The 25715-nt window shown below is 44.2% G+C and overlaps 1 protein-coding gene across 1 annotated transcript in view; it reads left to right on the top strand.

The window, feature by feature from the left end:
• Positions 1-266: 266 nt before the first annotated feature.
• EGLN3 (egl-9 family hypoxia inducible factor 3) overlaps positions 267-25715 on the top strand; it is a 30134-nt gene continuing 4685 nt past the window's right edge. The window contains exons 1-3 of the mRNA XM_043555966.1: positions 267-964; positions 23091-23210; positions 25040-25176. Of these exons, the coding sequence (XP_043411901.1) occupies positions 608-964; positions 23091-23210; positions 25040-25176 (614 nt within the window). The 5' untranslated portion in view covers positions 267-607. The remainder of the gene's footprint in view (positions 965-23090; positions 23211-25039; positions 25177-25715) is intronic.

Below are 25715 nucleotides of genomic sequence, written 5' to 3'. Positions count from 1 at the left end.
CCCAGAACGTGGCAGTAAACTGTGCTAATTTCATTTACATTTTAAGAGTTGGGATCTAAGTTTGTTATGGGATTTTATGCAAAACATATGCAAATCGATAGCATTCTAAAAATTCCCTGTGTTCTCCAGCCCCTCCCTGGGTCACAAACAAGTGAGGCTGGCGCCGGGCAGTGGTAGACGGGGAGTGGGTGACTGGCCCGGGGAAGGGCTGTCCCAGAGGCGGTCCCGGGGCGGGGCCTGGGCGGGGCCGGTGACGCGCCTAGTCGGCCGGCTTGGGGGCTGGACCTCAGCCTCTCCCCGCCTGGGGCCGCGGCCGCACCGGGGGTGGCTCCGCATCTCCAAAAGGGGCCCTCCGACTCTTCGCTGGGCCAGTCCGGCGTTGGGTCGTGGAACCCCGCGCAACTCCCGCCGGTTTCTGAAGGGATCTCTCCTCCAGAGTTTCGAGCAACTTTCCCCTCTGCCTGGCGCGGCGGTGGCTCGGGGACCGTGGCCGCCGCAGGTAGCTGAACCCCGAGCCACGCTCCCCGAGCCTCGGCTGCGCGCGCGCGTAGGTCGCTCCGGGTCTCAGTGCACGCTGGGGATCCCCGAGCTCGGCTCTGCGGGCGAGATGCCCCTGGGACACATCATGAGGCTGGATCTGGAGAAGATCGCCCTGGAGTACATCGTGCCCTGTCTGCACGAGGTCGGCTTCTGTTACCTGGACAACTTCCTGGGCGAAGTGGTGGGCGACTGCGTCCTGGAGCGCGTCAAGCAGCTGCACTGCAACGGGGCCCTGCGGGACGGCCAGTTGGCGGGGCCCCGCGCCGGCGTCTCCAAGCGGCACCTGCGGGGAGACCAAATCACGTGGATCGGGGGCAATGAGGAGGGCTGCGAGGCCATCAGCTTCCTCCTGTCTCTCATTGACAGGCTTGTCCTGTACTGCGGGAGCCGGCTGGGCAAATACTACGTCAAGGAAAGGTCCAAGGTAGGACGCGCGCGGGCTCCCCGCCACCGCTGTAGCCCGCGGGGACCCGGGACATTCGGAGCCCGTTGTCTGTTGCCTTCGCGAGGCTGCAAGTGAACTTTAGTTTTTAACCAAGAAGCGAGAAGTCGGTCTGGTTCCCCCTCCCCCACACCTCCTCGGAGCGAAAAATCTATGCTGAGGACTCAGGAGTATAATTCCGATGACCTGCTGTTCACTGAAATAATGGGTCTGGTGGGTCGTACAAACCGGATAAGCTGTGGGATTTTGGTCTGATTTTAATACATGGGGGTTCTCAAAGGTCCAGATGGGGGTCAGGATATTAGGAGCATTGTGTGTGATCTGAGACAGGTGTGAGTTATTGATATTCTCTGTCCACTCAAAAGTCACCTAATACTGTACTTCACCCCGTTCAGAGGGTATTCCTGCCAAAGCTCTCTTAAAGAATTCTGGAGCCGGTTGTGATTTTGCAATGTAGCCTTTCGTTTGTGGAGTTTGGCAGGTGTGATAAAAGTCTGACCTGGGAAAGAGGAAAGCTCCTCTTCACTTTTGAGTGTTGCCCTTGGCTAATTGCACCCAGGACACTATTGGATCATCTCCTTGGCTGGGAAAAGTCTCTTGGTCCTGAGCCCTACACCACCACCTTCCCTTTCCCAACTATCAATCGATGGAGAAATCCACTCAGAACTAATTAAGAGATGGGGAGAGGTAGTCAAGTACCTCTGGAAAGAAACCATGTTTTTGTTCACACCACCCAAAGTGACTCCCTGGGTGGTAATTTATCTTGGAAACATTTGCAGGTAGATTGGCAGAAATAGGGAACGTGTAGCACCACGATATTGGTCCATGTACATAACTTTGGGGTAGTCCCATCTGCTCAGTCTTTTCTACAAATGATAATGCGGCCATTTTCCGGTGGCAGTTCTGAGTGACTTGCACTTGAATTTGCGGACTGGTCAAGGGGCACTCAGAACTGTGGAAAACTTCACTGTAACACAGAGAGGCAAGGCATGCTAGCACGGGAAGGAAGGTGCACCATTCTTTAACAATATATGCAGTATAATCTCAGTTTAAGGTTAACCTTTTGATGACACATACCCTTATTGTCACATTTGTCTCATAGGTGTCGGGGACACTGCTAATATAGGGCAAGTGGTGAAGACTGGAAATGTGTAGAAACGAAGGGGTTGGAGTGGGGGAAACAGAGTAGGGGAGAAGCAGATTGCTGTATGCCTGTCAAGCCAGGAGGACATGAATAGAATGTGTGAACCCACAGTTGTTAATCGGACGCAAATAAAGTAAATGTTAGGAGAAAATGCTGCTTTCTAAATTTTATTTTGATTTGGGGAAAATCCAGAGTTACCTGGACTGTAAAGAAGATTGACGTTCAAGTGTTTCTTTACTCTTCGTCTGTCGTTTGGGTGTGTGTTAGAAAGCTGTTTGTCTTGGTTAGCTTTGTTTTTGCAGTGACTGACCTTGCTTACCGGGCTGGGAATGGGGAGGGGGGAAGGGCTAGCCTCAGTGTCACCGAAGTGCTTGTTGCTTTAATCTGGAAGAGCAGATGGCTTCTTATCAGTTTTAAAGTTTCATTTAAACTCAGGTGCTAAGAGTTTTACCTCCAGCATTCTAGGAGCATACTGTGTTCTGAGGGAGGTCAGAATTAATTGGTAGAAAGACATCACTAACATATTTCAGAGTTAAGTATTTGTATTTGGCTTTGATTTGAAGGACAGTGGTTGGGTTTTAGGCTAGATTTCAGGCAAACTGAATGAAAAACACTGTGTACATCTGGATAAGGAAAAAGAAAGATCTCTAGATAAGATTCTTTAGTTATAGATTATCTTCTGGGTGGAACAAGTAACTCCTCAGTTAACCCTTTCAGAAGGTGACTGTGAATTGAAAGGAGAAATTCATCTTTTGTCCATACCTAGATTTCCAGCTTTTCTTTGGTTGTCGTGGCACAAAACTCTTCATTCCTGTCCTTTAGAAAAATCACCTCTAGACTGGGATACTCCCTGGTCAACTGGAGCCCAATGTAAACCAGGCTTGAGCAAATTTTATTAAGAGTCAAAAAATAAAAAAGTTTGATTTGCCTGTATAAGGAATTCTCCTTAGCTTTGTGGCCTTGGGTCTCTTGTTTGATGTCCATTATTAAGGCATGGTAGAAAAACAGTCCATTAATACATGATTTTTATTAGTTTCAAGTTAGTTTAACTTTCTTCTCTTCCCTCAACCGAGTGCCTTACTCTGTGCCATTTCCCAGATTAGCGATACAGACCCAGTTTCCTGCTGCATCCTCCAAGCAGGTTTTCAGTAGAAACTAAATTTTTAAAAGGCACAGTTTATACAGTTATTTTCAACATTTATTTGCAACTTTTTATTAAGGAAAATTTCAAACATGTATATAGTGTGGAGAGGTTAGTATAATGAATTATGCTCCTAGGACCCATTTTCAACAATTGCCAATTTATACATTTATTTTACACCAATTTCTTTTAGATATTTCTTGGGGCTCGTCTGTTAACCCATTCATCCTAATTAAATATTTTTTTTCCCCTGGACTTTTAAAGGTCATTGAATAATGCAAGAGTGCCCTTTATCTCAAGCAAAAGCAAAGGCATTGGGAGTAAAATAGAGGTATATATATTGGACCTAAAATTGGAATTGTGGAAGAGTATGGAAAGAAATACTAAAAGGTTCCCCCTCCCTGCCAAAAAAGTTGTCACCAGTCAGAGTTTATCTCCCTCCAGTTTGTTGGAGAAAAATCCAAGGGTGCTGGAGACCCTCTGGGGAAGCGGGTTTCCTAAAATGTGCAGCAGCATGGCGCCCCCTAACTTCAAGCATGGTCATTGCTTTCAGGCTATCGAGATTTCTTATCTATTACTCCCTTTTGGAGAATTTAGACCATATCCAAGATAAATATTGGTCATAATTTGCTCCTTTTGCTTTGGCTGCCTAGATCTTGAAAATGGCTGTTTTCCAGAGAACGTGTAATTTATGGAACCAAATGTTCTCCTGCTTGAAGCATCTCACTGCAGACTCACTAGTTAGTAACTTTAAGAATAAGAACTACTTTTTATTGAGCAGTTTGCCCTGTCTGGCACTGTGCTCAGCACTTTATAAACACTGTGTATCTGACTTAGTCTTCGGAACCACAATCTTCAGCACACTGAGTGATTAAATCATTTCCCCAAGGTCGCAAAGGGAGCCAGAAGAAACCATTTATTATAGGTGTTAGGGGTTTAGGCTTGAGCTCAGTAACTTTGTGGCCTTAGGTAAGTTGCTTAGTTTTCGCCAACTGTGAAATGGGGGATAATAATACCTTCAAGCTTTTCGGGGGGAAGGAGCATTAAACAAGATAATGTACATAAAATTCTTAGAATTCCATGCCCCCATAAATGTTACGAAGCTGTAACCGGAAGATTTAGATAGAATTCTTTCCTTTTCTTTCTTTCTTTTTCTTTTTTTTTTTTTTAAGATTGAGAATTCTTACCTGGATCTTCCAGAGTTTGTGTTCTTGACTATAATGCTTCTGCTTTTTGTCCTTTCATTTATCTGGCCCGCAGGGGGTGGGGATACAGAGGTAAATAGGCATAGACACTGCCTCATGGAGCTTCTATGCCCATGGGCTTGTGAATGGTAGGATTCCCTAGTTCACACCTGATTAATTTGCAAGCTGAAAACAGCAAAAAGACAAAACCCAAAGACTGAAGAAGAAAGCATGGAGTCCTGTGCTCATGTATTTGTTAACAAGGTTGGTTGTTAGGATCCCTGACTAGAGTAGTTCTGGAGGATGGGGTCATGGGAGGAAGTTGTACCGTGAACAGATAGATCAGTCCCGAGCCGGTCCAGACAAATGGTAATTCAGCAATAAGTTACGAATAAAAGAAAACATGTTGCAAGGTGGTGGGTTTGTTCGTCTGCTGCTGAGCAGTAGCAGTTGTGGCCCACCCTTCTCGTGATATCAGGAATGTCTTTTCCTCAAGGGGGCTTATTATCATGGTTGAAAGCTGCTTTAAATAAAAAGGGGATAAAATACTTAACAAATCAGGATATGTCTCAGGACCCTAGCGTAGGAAACACCATCAGGGTTCACAGAAGACCAGAATCACGAACTTGGAACCAGAAAGTCCTAAGGCCAGCTGGTGTATTAGTTTTTTTTCTCTGGAGCTTTATGGCCTTTGTCTTTGCTCCGCTCTGGATTTCTTCCCCAATCTACTTACCATCTCGCTTTGGCAGCTTCTCCATGCATATGGCTCAAGATGGCGGCCCCACAGCCATCTTGGAGGCCACCTCAGCCTCAGTCTGAGATCAACAGAGGCTTGACTAACATTCTGGAATCCCTGTTTTCATTCTCTGGAGTAAAGTTTGATGGTTTCACCTTGGCCCTGGGGACCTAACAGCCTGGCTTGAGGGTGGTAGTGGGGCATGTAGAATCATGTGAAACAGTGGTTATCAGGGCCCATGAAAGGTCCCGTTCTCAGAATATGGTGTTTGAGGACCAGACGCGATGCGTGGTGTCTCTGTAAGTAAGATCTTAAAAGTCTGCCTGTGAATAAGGTACTTTAGCGGGGAGGAGGCATGGAGTTTGAAGCACTGGAATATCTTCTTGTAAGGATGTGAGGAATTTCTATAAAAGGTTTTGTATTTAAAAATAGCTTAGCTCCTGGAGGCAGGGTATTAATTCAAGGAAATAATTTATAAAATACAGCCTCAGTTGACAGTGAAGCAGGTTTCCCCATTGGGTGAATTTTTATCATGTTCCTGGTCCATTTTGTTGAATGACACTTAGGAGCAAAGAAAAGACAATAGGGGCGCATGTGTGTGCGTTTACCTTATAATTTCTTTTGCTCAATTTTGGGCCACTGGCTCCTCCACCACAACCTTACCTGCTTTGCGGTGAAGTGGCAAATCAGCGGGTATCAGTTTATTTATTCACAAATCATTAAATGCCTTGTGCTGAGGTAGACCTGTGCATGGATTGACACAGGGAGGTAGAAAGTGATTACAGAACTACCTGAAGAAGTATGCTGAAAATAGAAAGTGAGGTGAGATAGTTTTGTGGGTTTTTTTTAATGTTTTTATTTTTTGAGGGACAGAGACAGACAGAGCACTAGTTGGGGAGGGGCAGAGAGAGAGGGAGACACAGAATCCGAAGCAGGCTCCAGGCTCTGAGCTGTCAGCACAGAGCCCGACGTGGGGCTCGAACCCACAAACCATGAGATCATGACCTGAGCCGAAGCCAGATGCTCAACCGACTGAGCCACCCAGGTGCCCCGAGAGTGGGGCGAGATAGTTGTCACTAACTTTGCTTTCTCTTTTTCTGGTTAAATAGTCCACTCATCCAGTGATTTGTCATTTTTGTTTCTCTTCTTTGGGCTTTCAGCAACTTCTCTATTTACTTAAAATGAGAAGTGACCAAAATACACTTAAAGTAAGTGGCCCCAAATACACAGAACTTTAATAATACAGATTTTTGAGCTAACGAGGTATGAGAAATCACACCTGTGCGGTCTGTCAGTCGTTCCGCAGGTAAGGTGTTTTTATATTTGGAAAGATGAAGCCTTATACAAGCCCTGGAAGGAGGGATTGGGGCGTGTCTTGGGCCTGAGCAAAGGTGCCTTAGAGAGGGGCTCTCCTGGTTAGGCTTGCTCCATGAGTCAGGTAGACCAAGAGACAGGGTCGTTAGGTTAATTCACCTGCACCAGCACATGATATGGGGATTTTAAATATAATTACGACTTTAAGTTAATAAACATCCTTAAGTGGAATTATGTGCATCCACCCTTAGGTGGAATTATGTGCATTTGACTTTTGGGTGTCATGAATGATTTCCCTTTCTGACCTTGCTCAGCTCAAGCCAAATTTGTAAATTCCTCCCTGTATCCTGACTCTGGCTAGAAACATTTCAAATTTGTAAATAGCACGCAGTCTTGCATATTACAACTGCATTCTGAAAACACACCATGTATGGAAGATTTCTCCGCTGAAGCTTCAAAGTGGGGTGGAGTTAACCCATAATGAGCAGAGCACATCTGAGAAGCATCTCCAGGCACTTCCAGCATCATGCACTCCAGGATAAAACTTGGAGGACCTTGCCTGTGGGCCACGTTTGCTCAGTTTGGCAAGACCTCTGCTTCTGAATCACCTTTGTGGTCTTGGGTACAGTAAGTGACATATTGACCCAAGTCTACTGAGCACCAAGGAGCAGCTTACAGGTTAGCACTATAGAGGAGGTTATTAATTCTTTGTTAATTATTACAGCAACAGATTTGCTAATTCCTTTGTAGTATCACTTTGTAGTTGTTAACTAATATTGCTCTAAGAAATGGGTGTCATTTTTCTCTAGTGTTTGTCAAATGCTGCCGTTCTGACTGTAATGATAGCTCAGATGTCTTCTGCTGGGCAACTGCCAGGGGTGCCCAGCGGGTAGTGGAATCCAGAGGCACTGGAATTGTAAACGCGACAGACAGATCATTTTATGTTGCCAGACTAAGGAATTCGGTTTTGGCAGATTGCCAGGAGCCGTTGATTTGGCTCTGATTCAGAGCCATGTGTCTGTTTACCAAGCAAGATTAGTTAGCTTGGTTCATTATACATACAATTTATACCCCGTTTCCAGCGATTATTTCAATCTTAAACCAACATGGGACTTGCCTTAATTTTGTGTCTTCTTTTGATAATGATTTGTGGGTTACATTCCTATTCTTGGGTTTGGTGTGCTGGTAGTGATTGAGGGTTATATTTTTCACTCCCTCCGCAACTCAATCCCAGCCTTCCAGACATGTGGGTTTATAGTCGTATAATGCAGGCTTTCAGATCTTGTACTGGATTCCCTCATTCGGTACCTACTTACTGAGCGTCCCTCATGATCAGTGTCATGTGATTATATATACCTCCTTATTAGGCCAAGCCAGCTTTTTATTCTGTAGGGGAGATAATAGTGATCACTGTTTCTCAAGTTCTGGAATAAAAGTGCCTGTTTCCTAGTAGATATTATTTTTCCTTCCAAAATGGGGCCAAAATACTATTCCCATGTAAAAACAGTTCCAAGATACAAAGACTCAAAGAATAGGATAGTCGTCCCGACTAGTTCTTCACTGGGAAGAAAACAAAATGAAAAACTCAATTCCAGCTGTCAGTGACATCTCTTTTTGGTTCTACGAGGGGGGACGTGAAGTTGTTTTGAAGTATTCAGGGTACTACTCTTCTGAGCATTGTTTGGGAGTAGTAAGGACACGGCTGTTTGAAACAGACTGAGCATCTCTTGGAGCGTGCTCTGTGTTCTCGGGACGCAACACATCGAACATAGATTCTGCCTGGGCCCCTCCCTCGACGTTCCCTCCTATTTCTACCTCATCGTTCTAGTTAAACCTGAGGGACTATTACTCAGAGTTTCATGCCCCACACAGAATTGACAGTGAGTCTTTTGTGTGTCTGTGTGTTTGGGATGGCTTCGTTCCGCCTCATACTGTTTTGCAGGTTAATTTGAATGATGGGAGTGGGTAAACAAAACATTTTATTTATTTTATTTTTTTCTAAGATTTTGTTTTTACATCTTTACACCTATTTTGGGGGCTCACACTCAACCCCGAGACCAAGAGTCACATGCTCTGTGGACAGAGCCAGCCAGCCAGGCACCCCTAAATAGAATCTTTTTAAAACACAAAATATTGGCGATGCTGCCTCTGTGGCGCAGTCGGTTAAGCATCCGACTTCGGCTTAGGTCACGATCTCACGGTCCGTGAGTTCGAGCCCCGCATCGGGCTCTGTGCTGACAGCTCAGAGCCTGGAGCCTGCTTCGGATTCTGTGTCTCCCTCTCTCTCTGCCCCTCCCCTGCCCCTGCTCACACGTGTGTGTGTGTGTGTGTGTGTGTGTGTGTGTGTGTGTCTTAAAAATAAATAAACATTAAAAAAAATTTTTTTTTAAATTTAAAACAAAATATTCAACACAGGCAGGAACATGCAGTAAGTATTATTGGTCAAAATTTGGCCTATTTTGTACTGTTTTGGCTTTTTGTCTTTGTTTTGTTTTAGGTTCGCTGTGGAACCTCAAGGTTTGTCTTTTTTTTTTCTCTTAACAAAATTTTTTTTGCTTTCATAGTAGAAATCCCTGAGGAGGGAATTATTTTCAAGAGACTTATTTTAACCATAGATCACCTGCCTTTGTTTCTCATTCTCCCTGTGATCCATTTTAATGTGATTTTGCCAGAATGTAAGTAGTGTAAAACTCAACATTAATCATGTAGTCTCCATGCATTAAAAAAAAACAACAACCATGCTCTCACCCCATTGTCCACTGTACGTGCTGTGAACTTCTTACCCTGTCATTTAAGGCCCTCCATGTGACCCCATCTGACCCCATCTGCTTAATCTCCTGCTGACCCACTACCTTCAGTCCCAGTCCCTGAAATACTAGAAGCTGATTTGCCAGGCCCACTGAGCCTCCCTATTGTCTTGTGCTCTTCAGAATGCATCTTAGGTGCCTTTTCCATGAAGTCTTCCCTTCTGCAGCCTAGAACTCTGTGGGTAGCTCAGGCCAAGCCTCCCCACTACATGCACGCATACATGAATGTATTTATTTACCTACTTACTTGCTTACCCTGCCGTCCATTTACTTATAAATTCCTCAACGGCAGACACTGGTAAACTTGATATATATATATATATATATATATATATATATATATATATATATAGTCTCTTACAGTTCATAGGTGTTTGACTTAATTTCATCTTCAAAAGGAACTTTGATTTCAAAGGCTTTCAGGGTGTCAAAAAAGCTATGAATATTTTGTTAGGTGAAAAAAAAAGATTTTGCAGTGTGGCCCCTAATTTCATGTCAAAGTGTTTAAATATTTTATTACGTTAATGTGCTGCAAAGGAGCATCTCAAAGAAAGGACTTTGGCTTTATAAGGTTGTTTTTTTTTTCTCAGTTCTGAAATTTTTTTCTTGGCCCCAGGGGGTAAGGTCTCCAGGTCATACCCAGATGCTGGCAGCTCATACCGTATGGGTCTGGCTCAGAGAAGCAAGAATACCCAGGACCGTGATGTTTGAGCCCTGGCTTCTGATCCTGGCTCTGGCAAGTGGTGTCTCGGGACCTCAGTTTCCACTTCTTCATGAACGAGATGGATTTTTTATTTTTATATTTTAATTTAATTTAATTGGGAGCTACCACTAGACCCTAGGATGGGTACTTTACATTTTATTTCAGTGACCTCAGCCGAAATCAAGAGTCAGACGCTCAACTGCCTGAGCCACCCAGGCGCCCCTAATTTTTTTTCTTAATTGGTCATTTATCTTCTGACTTTGAAACAAGTCTGAAAACCTTGGCTGGTTTTGTGATCTTGGGCCAATCAGTTTTCCGAACCTTACTTTCCTCCTCTAGAACATGGATACAATATTTAACTACCTCCAAGATGATAGGGAGTTAAATGAAAATTGAGACTAAATTTCCATCTGAGAGGGCAAATGGGTGCTCTCAGTGCCTCTTATTTGATTCCCAAAGAGACTCCTACCAGCAGTCACACTCCAGCGCTGACATGACAGTAATCCTGAACAATGCTACAGAGTTACAATTGGAATGTTTCCTGCCAGCTTTAGGAATCACACTGCAAAGCCTGTGCCAGAAACTGCCTGAGGAATTCTCTCACTTCCTGCTCTATGCACCGCCCCTTCCACCAACGACCACCCTCCCCAGATTCACTAGTGACAGTCGCCTCCTTACGCTTTACCTTTTATCATCCGGGGCGAGGTGTTGCACAAAATCTCTTGGTTTTGCCACAGAACAGCCATGGTTCTCGAAGTGTGCTTGTTGGACCGGCCGCATCAGGATTACCTGGAAATCTGCTACATAAATATGAGTTTTGGGGCCTTCCCCCCGAACCTAGTGAGTCAGAAACTCACGAGTCTTCCAGGTGCTTCTCACACGTGCTAAAGTTGGAGAAGCACTGAGAAAATAAGAGGAGGCCAAATAGGGGTGGTGCTATATCTTCTTATACTTTCTTAGTAAGAAAATCAAAGTTCAGTCATTTGATCAGATGTGAGCTAATTCATTGCTAGAACGAAAACATACAAGCATGTGTAGTTTATTCGGGAAATTTTTGAGAAAAAGCCACCACATGTTATTAACATGTTCACACATTGTTTTTGTATTATTTGTATCAGTTACCTTAAATTTTCTAGAGCCAGAATTGGAGCAAAATTGGGAACCGATTCCCGCCTGTTCACGGTGAACGGAGGCGGAAGGAAGAGTCTTTGGGAATGAACTGCAGGGTGTTGCTTTCCCTCCTGTGTCCAACAGTCTTGCGAGAAGTGGGAGCTGAAGGCACCAGGAGGAAGGGGGAAGAATACTAGTGATCTGGGATGAGCACAGACTGGAAGCACAGACTGCCTTGATTTCGTGCTCACTCTTCTGTGCTCCCCGTGGACACCACACAGAAGTCTGAGGTGGTCCCTGGCCCTTGTCCCGTGGGAGACCTGGGAAGGCTGCGGTGAGGAGCCCTTTGGGGGTGGGGAAGGGGGTGGGGGAGGGGAACATGGACAACTGAATCCAGCTTGATGGGAATCAAAGGTGCCACCGGGAGGAGGTTGGGGACTAGCAGCTCTTTGCCTCTTCTGATTGCTTGCCTTGGAGGCCTTCAATTTCCCCGTTCAAAGTTCGAGCCTGCGTTTGGTAAGTCACGGGAGTCATCCGAGGCTCACCCTTGCTGCTTTATCGTGGAGTGGAAGCAGGCGCTCTGGAAATAAGAGCACCTGTTTTCAGTTAACAAATGTTTCCTGATATTTTAGAAGCAGTGTTTAGTGGTGGAAAGGTCACGCTTAGTTCTATAATGTTCCATGAGTTACTTTTGGTTTCTGATTCGGTTTCTATGTTTGTAAAATGGGGCTTGTATATATATCAGGAGAACATGGGGAGAATTAAATTAATGACCCCTGTCCCCCGAATTCAGAGCCAGGCACTCCTTTATTTCTAGTCCCCTTGCCGCTCCTAAAATGGTTTATACTTTATTCTCAGAGGAGCCTTTTACTTTCTACTCCTCTAAGTTCCTCCTTCTAGATCTTATCCCCCCTCTAAGCCTCAGGTCTGTGTCCAGTGTATTCTAATTAACATGATTTTAAGAAGTTCTGTATTCAGTGAGTTCCAGTTCACATGGAAGCAGTGGGTTTGTCTCCTAAACAGGCTTTGGCCATGAGGAAGGAAAATTCATCTCATCCCTGGGATTCCTCTGAGTTTACCAGGTGCTGCTCCTTTTACAAATTCATTTTTGTATTTACGTTAAAATTTTTATAAAGATATTTTTAATTTGTTTATTTGCATTTTTGAGAAAGAGAGCTCATGCAAGCGAGGGTGGGAGAGAGAGAGAGAGAGAGAGAGAGAGAGAGAGAGAGTCTCTTAAGTAGGCTCCATGCTTAGCACAGAGCCTGATGTGGGGCTCAGCACAGAGCCTGTCTGTCACGGCCCTGGGATCATGACCTGAGCTAAAATCGAGTTGATGTTCAACCAACTGAGCCACCCAGGAACCCCTAACATTTTTCCTTAAAAAAAATTTTTTTTTAATCTTTACTTATTTTTTTTTTTTAATTTTTTTTTTTTCAACGTTTATTTATTTTTGGGACAGAGAGAGACAGAGCATGAATGGGGGAGGGGCAGAGAGAGAGGGAGACACAGAATCGGAAACAGGCTCCAGGCTCTGAGCCATCAGCCCAGAGCCTGATGCGGGGCTCGAACTCACGGACCGTGAGATCGTGACCTGGCTGAAGTCGGACGCTTAACCAACTGCGCCACCCAGGCGCCCCTTTACTTATTTTTGAGAGAGAGAGAGAGCGTGAGCGCGGGGGAAGGCGGCGCAGAGTGAGAGGGAGACACAGAATCTGAAGCAGGCTCCGGGGTCCGAGCTGTCAGCACAGAGCCCGAGACGGGGCTTGAACTCACGAACCATGAGATCATGACTTGAGCCCAGGTTGGACGTTTAACTGACTGAGCCACCCAGGCTCCCCCTAAAATTTTTGCTTAATTGGTCATTTATCTTCTGACTTTGGAACAAGTCTGAAAACCTTGACTGGTGCTGACCTGAGCTGACAAGGAAAGGTCCTGAGAGGCTCATTTCCTCCCGTAGAACCTGGGCCTGGAAAGAGCAGCCTGGGATGACTTGGGCTAGTTGTTGAGCAGTTGCATCCTAAGTAGATGTGGGCCCTGCCAGGGCTGCTAAGTGTTTAGAATGGGAGTGAATTTGTCCTCCAGTGGGAGTAACTGAAGCAGAGACCATGTGGACCGCTGGTACTTTGAGGCAAGGTACAGAGTCAGTTTCCTCGGCTCTGTGCTTTTTGTTAACCGCTGCCCACCCTCCACCACCTTGGAGCCTTGGTTCCCAGACTCCGTGCCAAGCATGCTGCTTTTTCATAGTTGGTGATTTTCTTCTTTTTTTGCATTTTACAATTTTCTATGATTGTGGAAAGAGTTATAGGCAGGGGTGAGAAGGCCTTCAAATGCCTCAGGTAGAACTGAAGATCTCTGTTCCCTCAAAAATGGATGAACTGGTTAATGTTGGACATTAAGTAAGCTGTGCAGATACAGCATGACTTGGTGATGATGGCCTCATGCTCTGCGGCCAGACTAACTGGGTTCAAAAAGGAAAGTTACCTAACCTCCTCGTGCCTCAGTTTCCTCATCTGTAAAACGGAGATAATGATGGTTCCTGCCTTATGGGTTATTATGAATATTGAACGAGAGATTATTCGTGGAGCTCATACAACAGTGCCAGGCACGTTGTAAGCACTATACAAATGTTTGTTCGGTAAACAGATGTGTCTACTGAATTTCGTGCGTTCTAATTCTAACTGATTTGCCATGTGTCATTTCTTTCATTGAGCAGATATATCTTCCTAGGTGCTGAAATGCACACACAAATATAAGATCTGGTTTCCTAGAAAGTTCTTTGACTTTATTTTTTCCAGCATATTTGCAGTGTTCCTAGTCAATACTCTGAAAATCCAGTGGGAATTGCAGGTGAAGTGTTTTCCCGGTTTTTCTTGGCTTAACAATATTGTTCCAAGGCATTTTTCATGATGTGTTTTGACTGGTAACTTTTTTTTTTTGTATATTACCCATTTATAAAATCTTGTCTTACCAGTTACATTTGAGTTATCATAGATTCCCTGAAATATGTTAGGATTCATTACAGATAAGACTTTAAGGACAGCCGCATTTAATTTTCTGACAATCCTGCAACCACAGATGTTTTCAGAGACTTTAGAGAGCTGCAGGTAAAGTTTTGTTTTTCTGATAAGGCTATTTCTCACATCAAAAGAAGTTAAATATTGTGAGTCCCTACCCCCAGATCGCCTCAGGGATCACGCATGAATTTGTTTTTCTACACAACAAAGATAACTTGTAGGTTCACCTGATAACTTTCAGGGTTAATGACTTCTACTGAGAACTTGTGAGCAGCGTGACTCAGGACAGACAGCTGCTGCTTACCTTCCCCGTAATCAGGAAACTAAATGGGATGGTATGTGTAAAGCACCACCCCAAAGTGCCACCTGGCTCCATAGGTCCTCGGGGAAATGGCAGCTGTTACAATATGGGGAAAGGTATAGGAAAGGATATGGTTAAACGCCCGTCTTAATGTCCTTCACCCTGAGTCTGGCTGACTTTTGCCAATTTCATAAGTGCAAGGAAGCCCTTATTCAAAACATTTCTCTGGTGACTGGAGTAGTGCTGGGGGAGGGCTGTCCTGTGCCGGTTCCCTCCGCAGTCTGCCCTGCGGTGTGCTCGGGTGTGGGCTGGCTGCCACCCTCACGCAGCGCACGTAGCCCTGTCACTCAGCCGTCACCCTGCTGGCCCAGAGCCAGGCCTCCGGGGGGGGGAAGGGCCGCCTTTCCAAACCCAAACAGCCTGTATTGATATGTCGATGTTCCCCGGCCTGTTTACTGTGCTTAATTGCAGAGCTCTGGCTGAATCCTCTCCAAGGAGAGGAATTAACCACAATTCAGAAAGGAATGACAATAGTTTCTTAAATTCTTGGCCTTGCAGAGTTTCAATAGCTTCTCTGGGGAAGATGATTCACTCAAGTTCATGCACGAAGTGCAGGATTCCCTGTAATAGAATCTTGATCTAGTGCAGTTAGACTTTACAAGGCTGTGAACCCCCTGTGATTTTATATAGACTTGTGTGTGTGTATACGTGTGCATATTTCTGGGGTCGGGGTGGGAGCCTAACTCTTTAATGTAAGAATCTCAAGGGGTTTTGCCATCCGGTAAAACTGTCATCGCTGAGCCAGGAGAACTAAATCGAAGGTTCTAAAGTCTGGGTAGTTGTTGATGGTTTGAATGATCCCCACACTAGAACCGAATTCCTCGTAGAGCAGAACAAGGACACTGATGGAAAGGTCTGCCTGGGTTTTCAAGTGAAGATGGTAAATTTCAGCCTTTACAGGCATGATGCTCTCACCTGACCTGAAGGGCTGGGTGGATCCACATCACCAGAGCAACCAAGAGTTGGCTATACCTTCTTACTTTTCATTTTCAGAATTACTGAAGCTGTCACATTCCAAAAAAATTAATGCACGAGGGGCGTGATGATTATTGCTCTAAACTGAAGGGGGGGTTTTGTGTAGCAGTGTTCTGGGTACATAGGTTCAGGTAGAGGCATTTTTAGTGTGGGTTTAGAACAAATGAGGAAGGCAGAAGTGGTTCTCCGTGTACAAGTCGAATAACGGAAAACATTTTAATGAATAACTTGAAGTTTGTTGAAAGGTTTACTTGCCTTACAGATGTATTTGTCTGGACTGTCTGGTGTTTTGCTTCTTCTGATTTGTCTGCTCGGACAACTTTGGGAAGGGGAACATGGTAGCTTGGCCACAGCTCACGTTATTGCCCACCAAAAACATATTTCCTATTTTCCCCTCGTTTTGTTACATCGCTCTTTAACTAGAGGCACTAGGAGGAAGGAGGTAGCTAGGTTTGCTCTTAACCAATGAGATAGATAACAGGCAAGATACCGAGATAACTAGTGACAGTTTGCACAGAGTTTCCTACTTTTTTCTCTAAAGTATCTCCATTATCTACAACTAATTTCTTTAGGTCAATCTGGATGAAATTGGAATGAATGAATGAATGAATGAATGAATAAAGATTCTAAAGCACTTTTTATGTTTATGAGCTACTCATCATCACCTGGAGAGCTTTTGTTCAGTTTCAGATACAGGATGGGACTGGCCAATAGTGTGAACTTTGCAGAGTGTCATTTGTTGGAAACTCTTGGAGAAAGCTTTGCACGGTTGCCTTTATCTTGTCAAGATGTTTTATGAATAGTGCACAGTGGGAAATTAAGTGACAAGAGTGGGTCCTACAAGGTACCCTTAAAGATTACTTACCCCGGAACCAGGAAGACTGAGAAAGTCTAAAGCAATAATCCCAGTTTGCTTTCTTCCTCCGGATTTAAGTGACTTGCCCTTGAAAAGGATTTTTGTGGTTCTCTCCTCTAGTCCTTGTCAGAGCCAAATGGAAAATGACATTTTGGCTTAATTTATCCTTAGTTTTTCTTTATTTCCTTCTTTCTTTCTTTCTTTTGGAACAAAACTTGCAAAGATCATGCCTCTTCCAGTTTTTCTCTCTAGCCTTCCTTATGGTATACCTAGAGCAGTTTGAAGACTTCTTTAAAAAATTTTTGCTTTTCTTTTTAAAGTTTATTTCTGAGAGAGAGGGGGGGTACATGAGTCTGCTTGAGCTGGGGGACAGGCAGAGAGAGAAGGAGAGAGAATCCCAAGCAGGCTCCACACTGTCAGCGCAGAACCTGATGCCGGACTCAGTCTCAGGACCGTGAGATCATGACCTGAACTGAAATCAAGAGTCAGACGCTTAACCCACGGAGCCACCCAGGTGGCCTTGCTTTAAGGGAGGAGTTCAGTTTAAATAGGAGTCCAGTTTTAGGGCTAGTGCCTTTGTTGCAGTGGTTAACAATCCCCTCACCACCCCCCAAATTACCAGATGGGTCCCCTTTCTCAGAGGATGTGTTAGTCAATACAGGACATAAAATGTACAGACACGGGGCTCCTCTGCTCTGTGTCCTCATCACATGTGTATGTTAAAATATGTGCTGACCACAAACCACCCAGAAAAATAACCCTGGGAGTAGGTATAGCCTTCAACTCCTCTACCCATAGCTGACTAGAAAAATGGGCAAGTTTATTGCCTCGGTTGTTGTCACCCAACTATAAACTGGGCCCATTTCTAGCCAGAAGGTTTGAGCTATTGTGTTCTCTACTGTGGTGAGCTGCTTGGCTGTTTTTCCAAGCTGAAGAAGGTGCATGGTCTCGTGTATTTCTTCTCAAGTCTTTACACATTGAGTTCTCCATGTTGTACCGTGAGATCATAACCTGAGCCAAGGTCAAAAGTTGGATGCTCAACCAGCTGAGCCACCCAGGTGCCCCGAGCAGCTTGACCTCTTAGGAGACCGCAGACAGTGACCTCATAGTACAGCCTGATGTAGTTTTTTGTGGCCCCAATTTTACAATTGGGATAAAAGCTATTCAGGAGAGTTTATGCGCAAATCTGGTTCAGTTGCTTGCATCCCTCTGAAAATCTGAAGATTTGGAAGAGGGAGCCTTCATTGCAAAGGACAGCAGATTCCCTGGCTGTAGGCAGCATAGCACACGCTCCGGAGTTCTGACACATATATGCCTGATTGGCTTCAATCATTTATGTTACTTGGAAGCGCCAGAAGCTATTTGAGTTAGCCAGTCCTGGATTTGAAGCTACAAAACGCTTAAGTAGAATTGGATCCCTGAAGAAGAGGTAGATACTCAGAAGCCCCAGTTGAGGGGAAGACAACTGTGCACGCCATCAACTTTAAAAATAGCTAAAGGGGACCCTGGGTGACTCAGTCGTTTAAGCATCTGACTTCTGCTCAGGTCATGATCTCATGGTTCGTGGATTCGAGCCCTGCATCAGGCTCTGTGCTGACAGCTCAGAGCCTGGAACCTGCTTCAGATTCTGTGTCTCCGCCTCTCTCTGCCCCTCTCCTGCTCATGCTTTCTCTCTCTCTCTCTCTCTCTCTCTCTCTCTCTCTCTCTCTCAAAAATAAATAAACATTAAAAGAACTAAAAATAGCTAAAGAAGCAGTGTTTAGTGTATGCCAGGCCTTGTGCTAGCATTTTACATGGATTAACTCCTTTAATCCTCATAAGCCAATTTGACAGATGAGAAAACTGAGGCATGAAGAGGTTAAGCACAGGTTATCCTGTACTTAGGTGGCATTTTATTCAAAGTATGCTGTGCTTAAGACCATTCATAATTCAAAACAAATCCTTACAAAGACTGACTGGTATTTCTGCCTGCTAGTTAGGGGGGGTCTAGCAGTGGACCAAAATACCAATATAAAGGTCACTCAGCCAGGTAGCTTCAAATTTATGCTATTCTTGCCAATTTTTTTAAAAAACGGATTCACATCTACTGCAAATTTTTTTTTTTAATTTTTTTTTTTCAACGTTTATTTATTTTTGGGACAGAGAGAGACAGAGCATGAACGGGCGAGGGGCAGAGAGAGAGGGAGACACAGAATCGGAAACTGGCTCCAGGCTCCGAGCCATCAGCCCAGAGCCTGACGCGGGGCTCGAACTCCCGGACCACGAGATCGTGACCCGGCCGAAGTCGGACGCTTAACCGACTGCGCCACCCAGGCGCCCCTATTGCAAATTTTATAAATAAAATGAGCTGATTAATATTTTAATTTGTGAAGTTAAAATTACATAAAAGGCCCCTTTATTACTTAAGATCAAGTCAGACTGGCGAATCGGACTTCAAAGTCATGAGTAATGTGAAATATGTTTCCATGAAAATCTAGGCTGTTGGTTGTTATTAGAAAAGTGATGAGTCTTACTGGAGGCTAGATGGGGCAGACCCACCCCCTTCCCACCTGTGGGTCTAAAATGATCATCATTGCTGAATGGACAGTGGATGTTGATGATGACACTTTTTGAAAATGGTTTATACGTACAATCAAGCTGTGGCTGATTTCAGTCAAGAGTGTTCTGTGTAGGCATCAGAATGGAAATCTTTGACTTTCAGTTTTCAACCTTGCCTTTTGGATTGATGAGATATGGCTTTTTATGAAGCCAGCTCAATGATAACTCCCAAGAGAACCACTGTTCTCTTTTCTGCCCGTGGCATTCAGGGAACAGATTTTGTTAGTTGGATTTGGCTATTAAAGTTCTGTGTATCTGTGTGCATCTTCAAAGAATGCATACACAGTTCCTGCCTGAACATGGCCGCCTAGATGGCCTAGAGCACTTATCTCTGGTCTAGAGCCAGCTTGGGTGGGGTTCACCCCTCTGCTCATTTCCTTTTGCTACAGAGCTCTGGAAAGGCCTCCTGGAGTGGTTGGGGGCTGGGGGGGGGGGCACAGTGGGGTCAGAAGAAGGAATGGTAAGTGCATAAGGGGACATGTGGGTTTATTTACACATCCAAGAATACAACTCTAGGGCTATATTGTACATGCTATTGTGGACCACACTAATATGTTATTATACTTCTATAAATTTCAAATATTAATCCAGTCAGGAAGTGTTGGCAAATAAAAGGTCCACAATAAATGAGTCATCCTCCTGATCAGTGTCCGTGTTACTGCTTGGCATGTTGGTCACACAATAATTCAAGTACTCTGGCCCTGTTCTTCACTGTTCGGAAGCATTCTCCTCCTTTATACATTATAAATCCCTTCCCAGGCTTGATGAGGTTTAGATAGCAATGCAGTTGAACCGGTCAGTTTCCGGGGTTTGTTTCTGCCCCGTGCACAAATTGGCACAGAAATGCACGACTAGTTGTTGAAGTGAGCCTTGCTTCTCAGCATATCCTTAGCCTCCTGGTTCTAGACTGTATCAGAGACCAGCAAATAGTTGGGAGTGTGCCCAAGCCAAGACCTATCTCCAATGGCTCTTGTCCAGAAAACACTGATAAAATTGGCCTATGTAGTTTCGACAGGCCCACTGAGGCCCACAATAATTTCCTTCCATTGTTTCAAACTTGATGCTGTGGCTTCAGAAACCAGGAGAGAGGGTGAAGATTCACCCTGGCCAGAAAAATGTCCTCCATTCCCCTTCCTTAAGCAATCAGATACTTTTCTGGCACTTAGGGGTTTTGTGCCTAATGGAGTTTAGGGATTATGCCTGGTGTCCCAAGTCCCTGGGATGTGCTAGCTCTTTTTCAGTGTATATGTTTTATAGATGCAGCAATTCGTAAAGGATGTACTTCTGTGCGTTTGTGTCTATTTTTTTCCAGTATTTAATACAAACTGAATTCTGAGGCAGATGAGTGCTTCATGATGCCCTGAAGAACCCTGTGGCTCCTTCTGGGGTTGCTGCTTAGATAGAGTCTTAGACCTTCAGAGGCCCTCCAACCCAAGCCCCTCTTTATAGAAAAGACACTGAGCCTGGGATCACACAATTAGTTGCTGACTGAACCAGATGGCAGGCATCCAGACCACTGACCTTTTCCTTAGAGTAGAGCTGTTTAAGAATATAAGATTATATAGCATTGATGGAGCGCTTCTTCCTTTCAAGACTTCACAGTGGGGAGAGGCTGAGATGGTGGGGAATCTAGCCTATAATTGTTTGTGGCTTAAGTGACTTTCATTATTGGCTCAGTGGTGGCTCTTATAATCCTAATAGCTGCTTCCAGGGATGAGTAATTCCCTAGTCATTATAGGGGACTTCATTTATCTCTTCTTCCCAGCCAGGCCCATCATTTCTGCCTGCTGCCAGTTAGCTTTCTCCAAGCCATCCTTTGCCTGATGGTACCACATTTGTTAAATCTTGATTGCAGGAGCCTCAGAATTCCACTTTCTGAACGAGGTTAGAGCTAACAGCCTAACTTCAGCTCCAAGATGACATTGCATTGACATTTTAGATGTTCAGAGGCAGGATGTGGGGATTGATAGCTGCACGCCGGGGACGGTGATTTAAGCGTTAAGATCATTGTAAAGCCAAGTTACTCTTCAGCCTTATCGTTGTTCTAGTATGTAGTGTGTGTGAAGCCTTTGAAGCTACACGCTTCATTCATGTTTTCGTGCTACAGCTGGGAGTGACTTGGCCCCACAGCACTGAAGCTGATCCTTCGAGCCACTAGTGCATTAGTTTGGGCCTCTCTACGTGACTGATCATTTTACCAGTGAAACAACCCTGCCCTTGATGAGGAAAAATACCAACTGGATCACTACATGTATGTTTGGAGATAGGTTTTTAAAATGACAAAAATCTCAAGACGCCTGGGTGGCTGTCAGTTAAGCATCCAACTCTTGATTTAGGCTCAGGTCATGATTTCACGGTTCGTGGTACCGAGTCCTACATTAGGCTCTGTGCTGTGAGCATGGAGCCTGCTTAGATTCTCTCTCTCTCTCTCTCTCTCTGAAAATAAATAAACTTAAAAAAAATGACAGAAATCTCTATTGATCTAGGTAGAATGTAAACTTACTCTTCAGAGGAGAGAGCCACTTGCTAATTCACTTATCAAATTTTATTATTTTTTAATTTTTAAATTTTTTTAAAATTTTTTTTAACTTTTTTTTTTAATTTATTTTTGAGACAGAGAGAGAGCATGAACGGAGGAGGGGCAGAGAGAGAGAGGGAGACACAGAATCAGAAACAGGCTCCAGGCTCTGAGCCATCAGGAGACTCGAACTCACGGACCGTGAGATCGTGACCTGAGCTGAAGTCGGACGCTTAACCGACTGAGCCACCCAGGCACCCCTTTAATTTTTAAATTTTTAAAATATTCACTTTTGAGAGAGAGAGAGAGAGAGAGAGAGAGAGAGAGAGAGAGAGAACGAGTGGGGGAGGGGCAGAGAAAGAGAGGGAGACACAGAATCTGAAGCAGGCTCCAGGCTCTGAGCTCTGAGCACAGAGCCTGATGTAGGGCTCGAACCCACAAGCTGTGAGATCATGACCTGAACTGAAGTAGGATGCTTAACTGACTGAGCCGCCCATGCACTGTGCGCGCGCACACACACACACACACACACACACCCCTTATCAAATTTTAAACAGACACCTTCCATGTGTCAGGTACTGTTCTGGGCACTAAGATGCATTGGCCAACAAAACAGGAAGAATGTCCCTTTCTTCATTTTATGTTGTCAGTTCCCATATCTTCCCTGCATATATCTCATCCCTATGAAAATGTTTTACTTATTTATCTGTTTCCATCCCTATGAAAGTATTTTAGAAATAAGGCAGTGTCCTGTGGAAAGAACTAGCTTTTGCACTTTGCCCATTTTTTTCTACTCCTTGCTATAATTTTCCCATGGGACAATTAGAGGTTTGGTACCCTAGTAATAGTAATTCTTTAATAGTAATTTTCAGTAGGATTTGTCTGTATGGCTTTCTACTTTATCCCTCTACCTGGCTGATACAGGTAGTGCTTGGACAAAGGAAGAAAACTTCAGGATGTCATCTGATGTGATAATTATCAGTAGGCGAGAAGACAGTAGGAGAGTATTGAGAAACACACTAAGACGTGTCTGTGGCTTTTTTGTGAATTGCACCTGATCACACTGCCTGTCCTAACAAATTGGGGCATAGCTTCCTTCTGATTGACCCTTCCTTTCCTGTTCTTTCTGTCCTAAGCATTTTATTGAGCAAGCCTGATCTTTTCACCCTTTGTGGTTGGTTCCTGTCTCTTTGTCAATGCAACCATCACCATTGTTCTAAGACAGCGGGTGATTTGGTGATTCAGGAGCACTTATTACACCAGGCATAATCCCTAAACTCCATTACCTAGCGATTCTGATTTTGTGGGTCTAGGGTGGGAGCCCAGAACCTGCTTTTGCCAAAAGAAAGATTGGAGAAAAGCAGGGCATCCTGATGATGTAGCTGGATTACGGTCTGAAACTTTCTAGAACTGTGGGAATATGGCTGAACCACTTTCCACTTGGGCTGAGCCTAAGGTATGACTTGGCTGTTAATCTTATATGATGAAGAATCTAAATGTACGTACTGTGCATGCAGTTAAGGAGCCAGCAGCCGCCTGTAAATGTCACATAGCACCCAAGGAGACTTCTGTTACTCAGCTGTTCCCCAATAGGAGTGGATTGTCTCAGCTTTCTTAACCAGCTTTCTTGGGATTTCTCCATAGGCAATGGTGGCTTGCTACCCAGGAAATGGAACGGGTTATGTTCGACACGTAGACAACCCCAACGGTGACGGTCGCTGCATCACCTGTATCTACTATCTGAACAAGAATTGGGACGCCAAGGTACTTTTGAACTAAAGGGAGTAGAGTGTGGGGTTAGAAACTATAGGAAGCTAATTCAGATGACTTAGAGAAGGGTTTGGAATTCATAATTCCCATGAATGAATCTTTTCTACATCACCATTTCCCTTTTTTCTCCTACTGTGGTATTCGTACTTAAGTTGACGAGATGAAAATAACAGATATCAAATTAATTTGATGGGAAAGGGCGTAGGGGAGGGTCATTACTAGGTTATGGGAAGGGTGGTTGATAAAGAGAAGGTAATTTAGTATTTTAAGAATGGGGATCAGTTCTTTTTTTTCGTCTACTCCAGAGCTGATAGGATTTTCAGTGCACACAGTAAGATATATACTTTTCCCTTCCAGCAGCAACATTGAGAGAATTCCACAAAAATAGAACTAACTGTAGGATATAAAACCAGCCCCAAGCGAGGTTTCCCACACAGTCCTCTTGGGGTGATATGTTTCGTTGGTGGCCACTTGCCATGGCTGTCCTTGGTTTGTGAATGCCAAAGGCTTTCTGGCTTTTTTTTTTTTTTTTTTTTTGAACATATAGATAGATAGAGATATGAAAGCTGGTTCCACACTTACAAACATTTGTCTGGAATTTGTATGCTTTCTGAAAGCTAAGGATGATTTAGGAGTCTGAGAAGTCAGAGAACTTTTCAAGCTCATTTGGCTTTTGAACCTTCTGCATCTCCGTTTCCTGTTCATTAGGGCAGATATTGGTTGTCCTAAAGCAAAGATATTTTATCTGGCTTCAGGAAAACAAAACCTGGGAAACCAGTGAATCAGAAGAGACAAGGCTCATCTCTTCTCCCTATTTGGTAACATGACTGGAATATGTCCCTTAGTTGTCTTTTAAAATCGTGAAAGGTAGTGTTACAGGCAAGGGAGTGATCACGTCAGTGATAATAAATCACAGAGTATGAAATCATTCAACAAATATTCGAGTGCCTGTTAATGCCAGGCATTGTGCTGTGCGGAGACATTGATGTGTGAGACCTGAATTCTACTTTGATATGGTTATCCTAACAGGAGATTTGGGTGTACGTATTTTTAAAAAGTAGTCCGAGGAAGAGAGCGATACATTTAATACAAGGTGCAGATGAGGCGGTCTGCGTTCAGAAAAAAGAGCATGGAAGTTCCAACTGATGAGATCACCTAGGAGTTGGAGGATTTCAAAAGAAAACTATAAATTCTTTTTTTTTTTAATTTTTTTAATGTTTATTTATTTTTGACAGAGAGAGACAGAGCGTGAGTGGGGGAGGGGCAGAGAGAGAGGGAGACACAGAATCCGAAGCAGGCTCCAGGCTCCGAGCTGTCAGCACAGAGCCCGACGCGGGGCTCGAACTCACAGACCGTGAGATCATGACCTGAGCCGAAGTCGGACCTCAACCGACTGAGCCACCCAGGCGCCCCGAAAACTATAAATTCTAACTGAATGAGATGTTCTGTGTGATGACTCTCCTAGGAAGTTCGTAATATTAAGTTGAACCGTATGAAATTGCCGGTGGGTTTTTGTAGGTCAAAACCTGTCAAATGTTGGCAATTTTGTGTGATTGGACCTAACCACACTCCCACTTTGTATCCGTGGATTTTGTGATGGGGGTAGGAAGGCTTCATTTGGTATGAGGTGGTGCAAGAGGTATGACCAGATAAGTCTGAAGTAAAATTTAGTACATGATGTAAGGTTGAAGAGAATCTGGGGAGTAATATACACCGGGAGTGGAGGTTGGAAGATGGCATTGTTTCTAGATGCGGCTGAAATACCATTGTTAGTTAATTATGTGTGAGGCTAGGAAATAATCCATCTCCTTTGTGGCCTTCAGCTACACGGTGGGGTCCTGCGGATATTTCCAGAAGGGAAATCATTCATAGCGGATGTGGAGCCCATTTTTGACAGACTCTTGTTCTTCTGGTCAGACCGCAGGAACCCACATGAAGTCCAGCCTTCCTATGCGACCAGGTAACAGCCAAGGCCATGATTCCTCCTTAGAAGCTTTTTGTACAACTCGGTTCCCACAGAATTCCCTAAACTTGTGTCCTGTGCATTTGAGGGACCAAGCACACCCCAAAGCTGACAGCATACCTCTTTGGAGGCAATAACAGTTAAAGGGGAAACTAGATTCCTTAGGTTCTTTACAAAACCTAATGCCAATTTGAACTGTTAACAAATTGTTTTCCATTAGGTGAGCGTTGTGGATTCCAGATTTCCCACAGTGCTTTTCTCTTCTTTCTTTGCCACTTCTACCTTAAACAAATTTAACATTGAACTGTCCCTGGAGAATGCTGGCTATCTCATATCAGAAATTCTCATGGTTAACTCGGGGTGAATTTACACGTTGCCAATCGCAAACAGAGAAGGAACCTTGAAGAAGAAAGAGGAATTTGTTCCTACTTCTTTTCCTTTTTACCCTTTCCTTTGCTGAGAATTGGTGTGGGCCCGCTATACCCATCCTGTCCCAATAATTGGATTTTTAAAAGCCCCATCTTTAGATCAAGCAT

Source organism: Prionailurus bengalensis, chromosome B3, assembly GCF_016509475.1.
Source record: "Prionailurus bengalensis isolate Pbe53 chromosome B3, Fcat_Pben_1.1_paternal_pri, whole genome shotgun sequence".
Classification (NCBI taxonomy): domain Eukaryota; kingdom Metazoa; phylum Chordata; class Mammalia; order Carnivora; family Felidae; genus Prionailurus; species Prionailurus bengalensis.
Note: the sequence above shows the minus strand (reverse complement) of the source record. Positions and strands in the feature narration are given on the sequence as shown.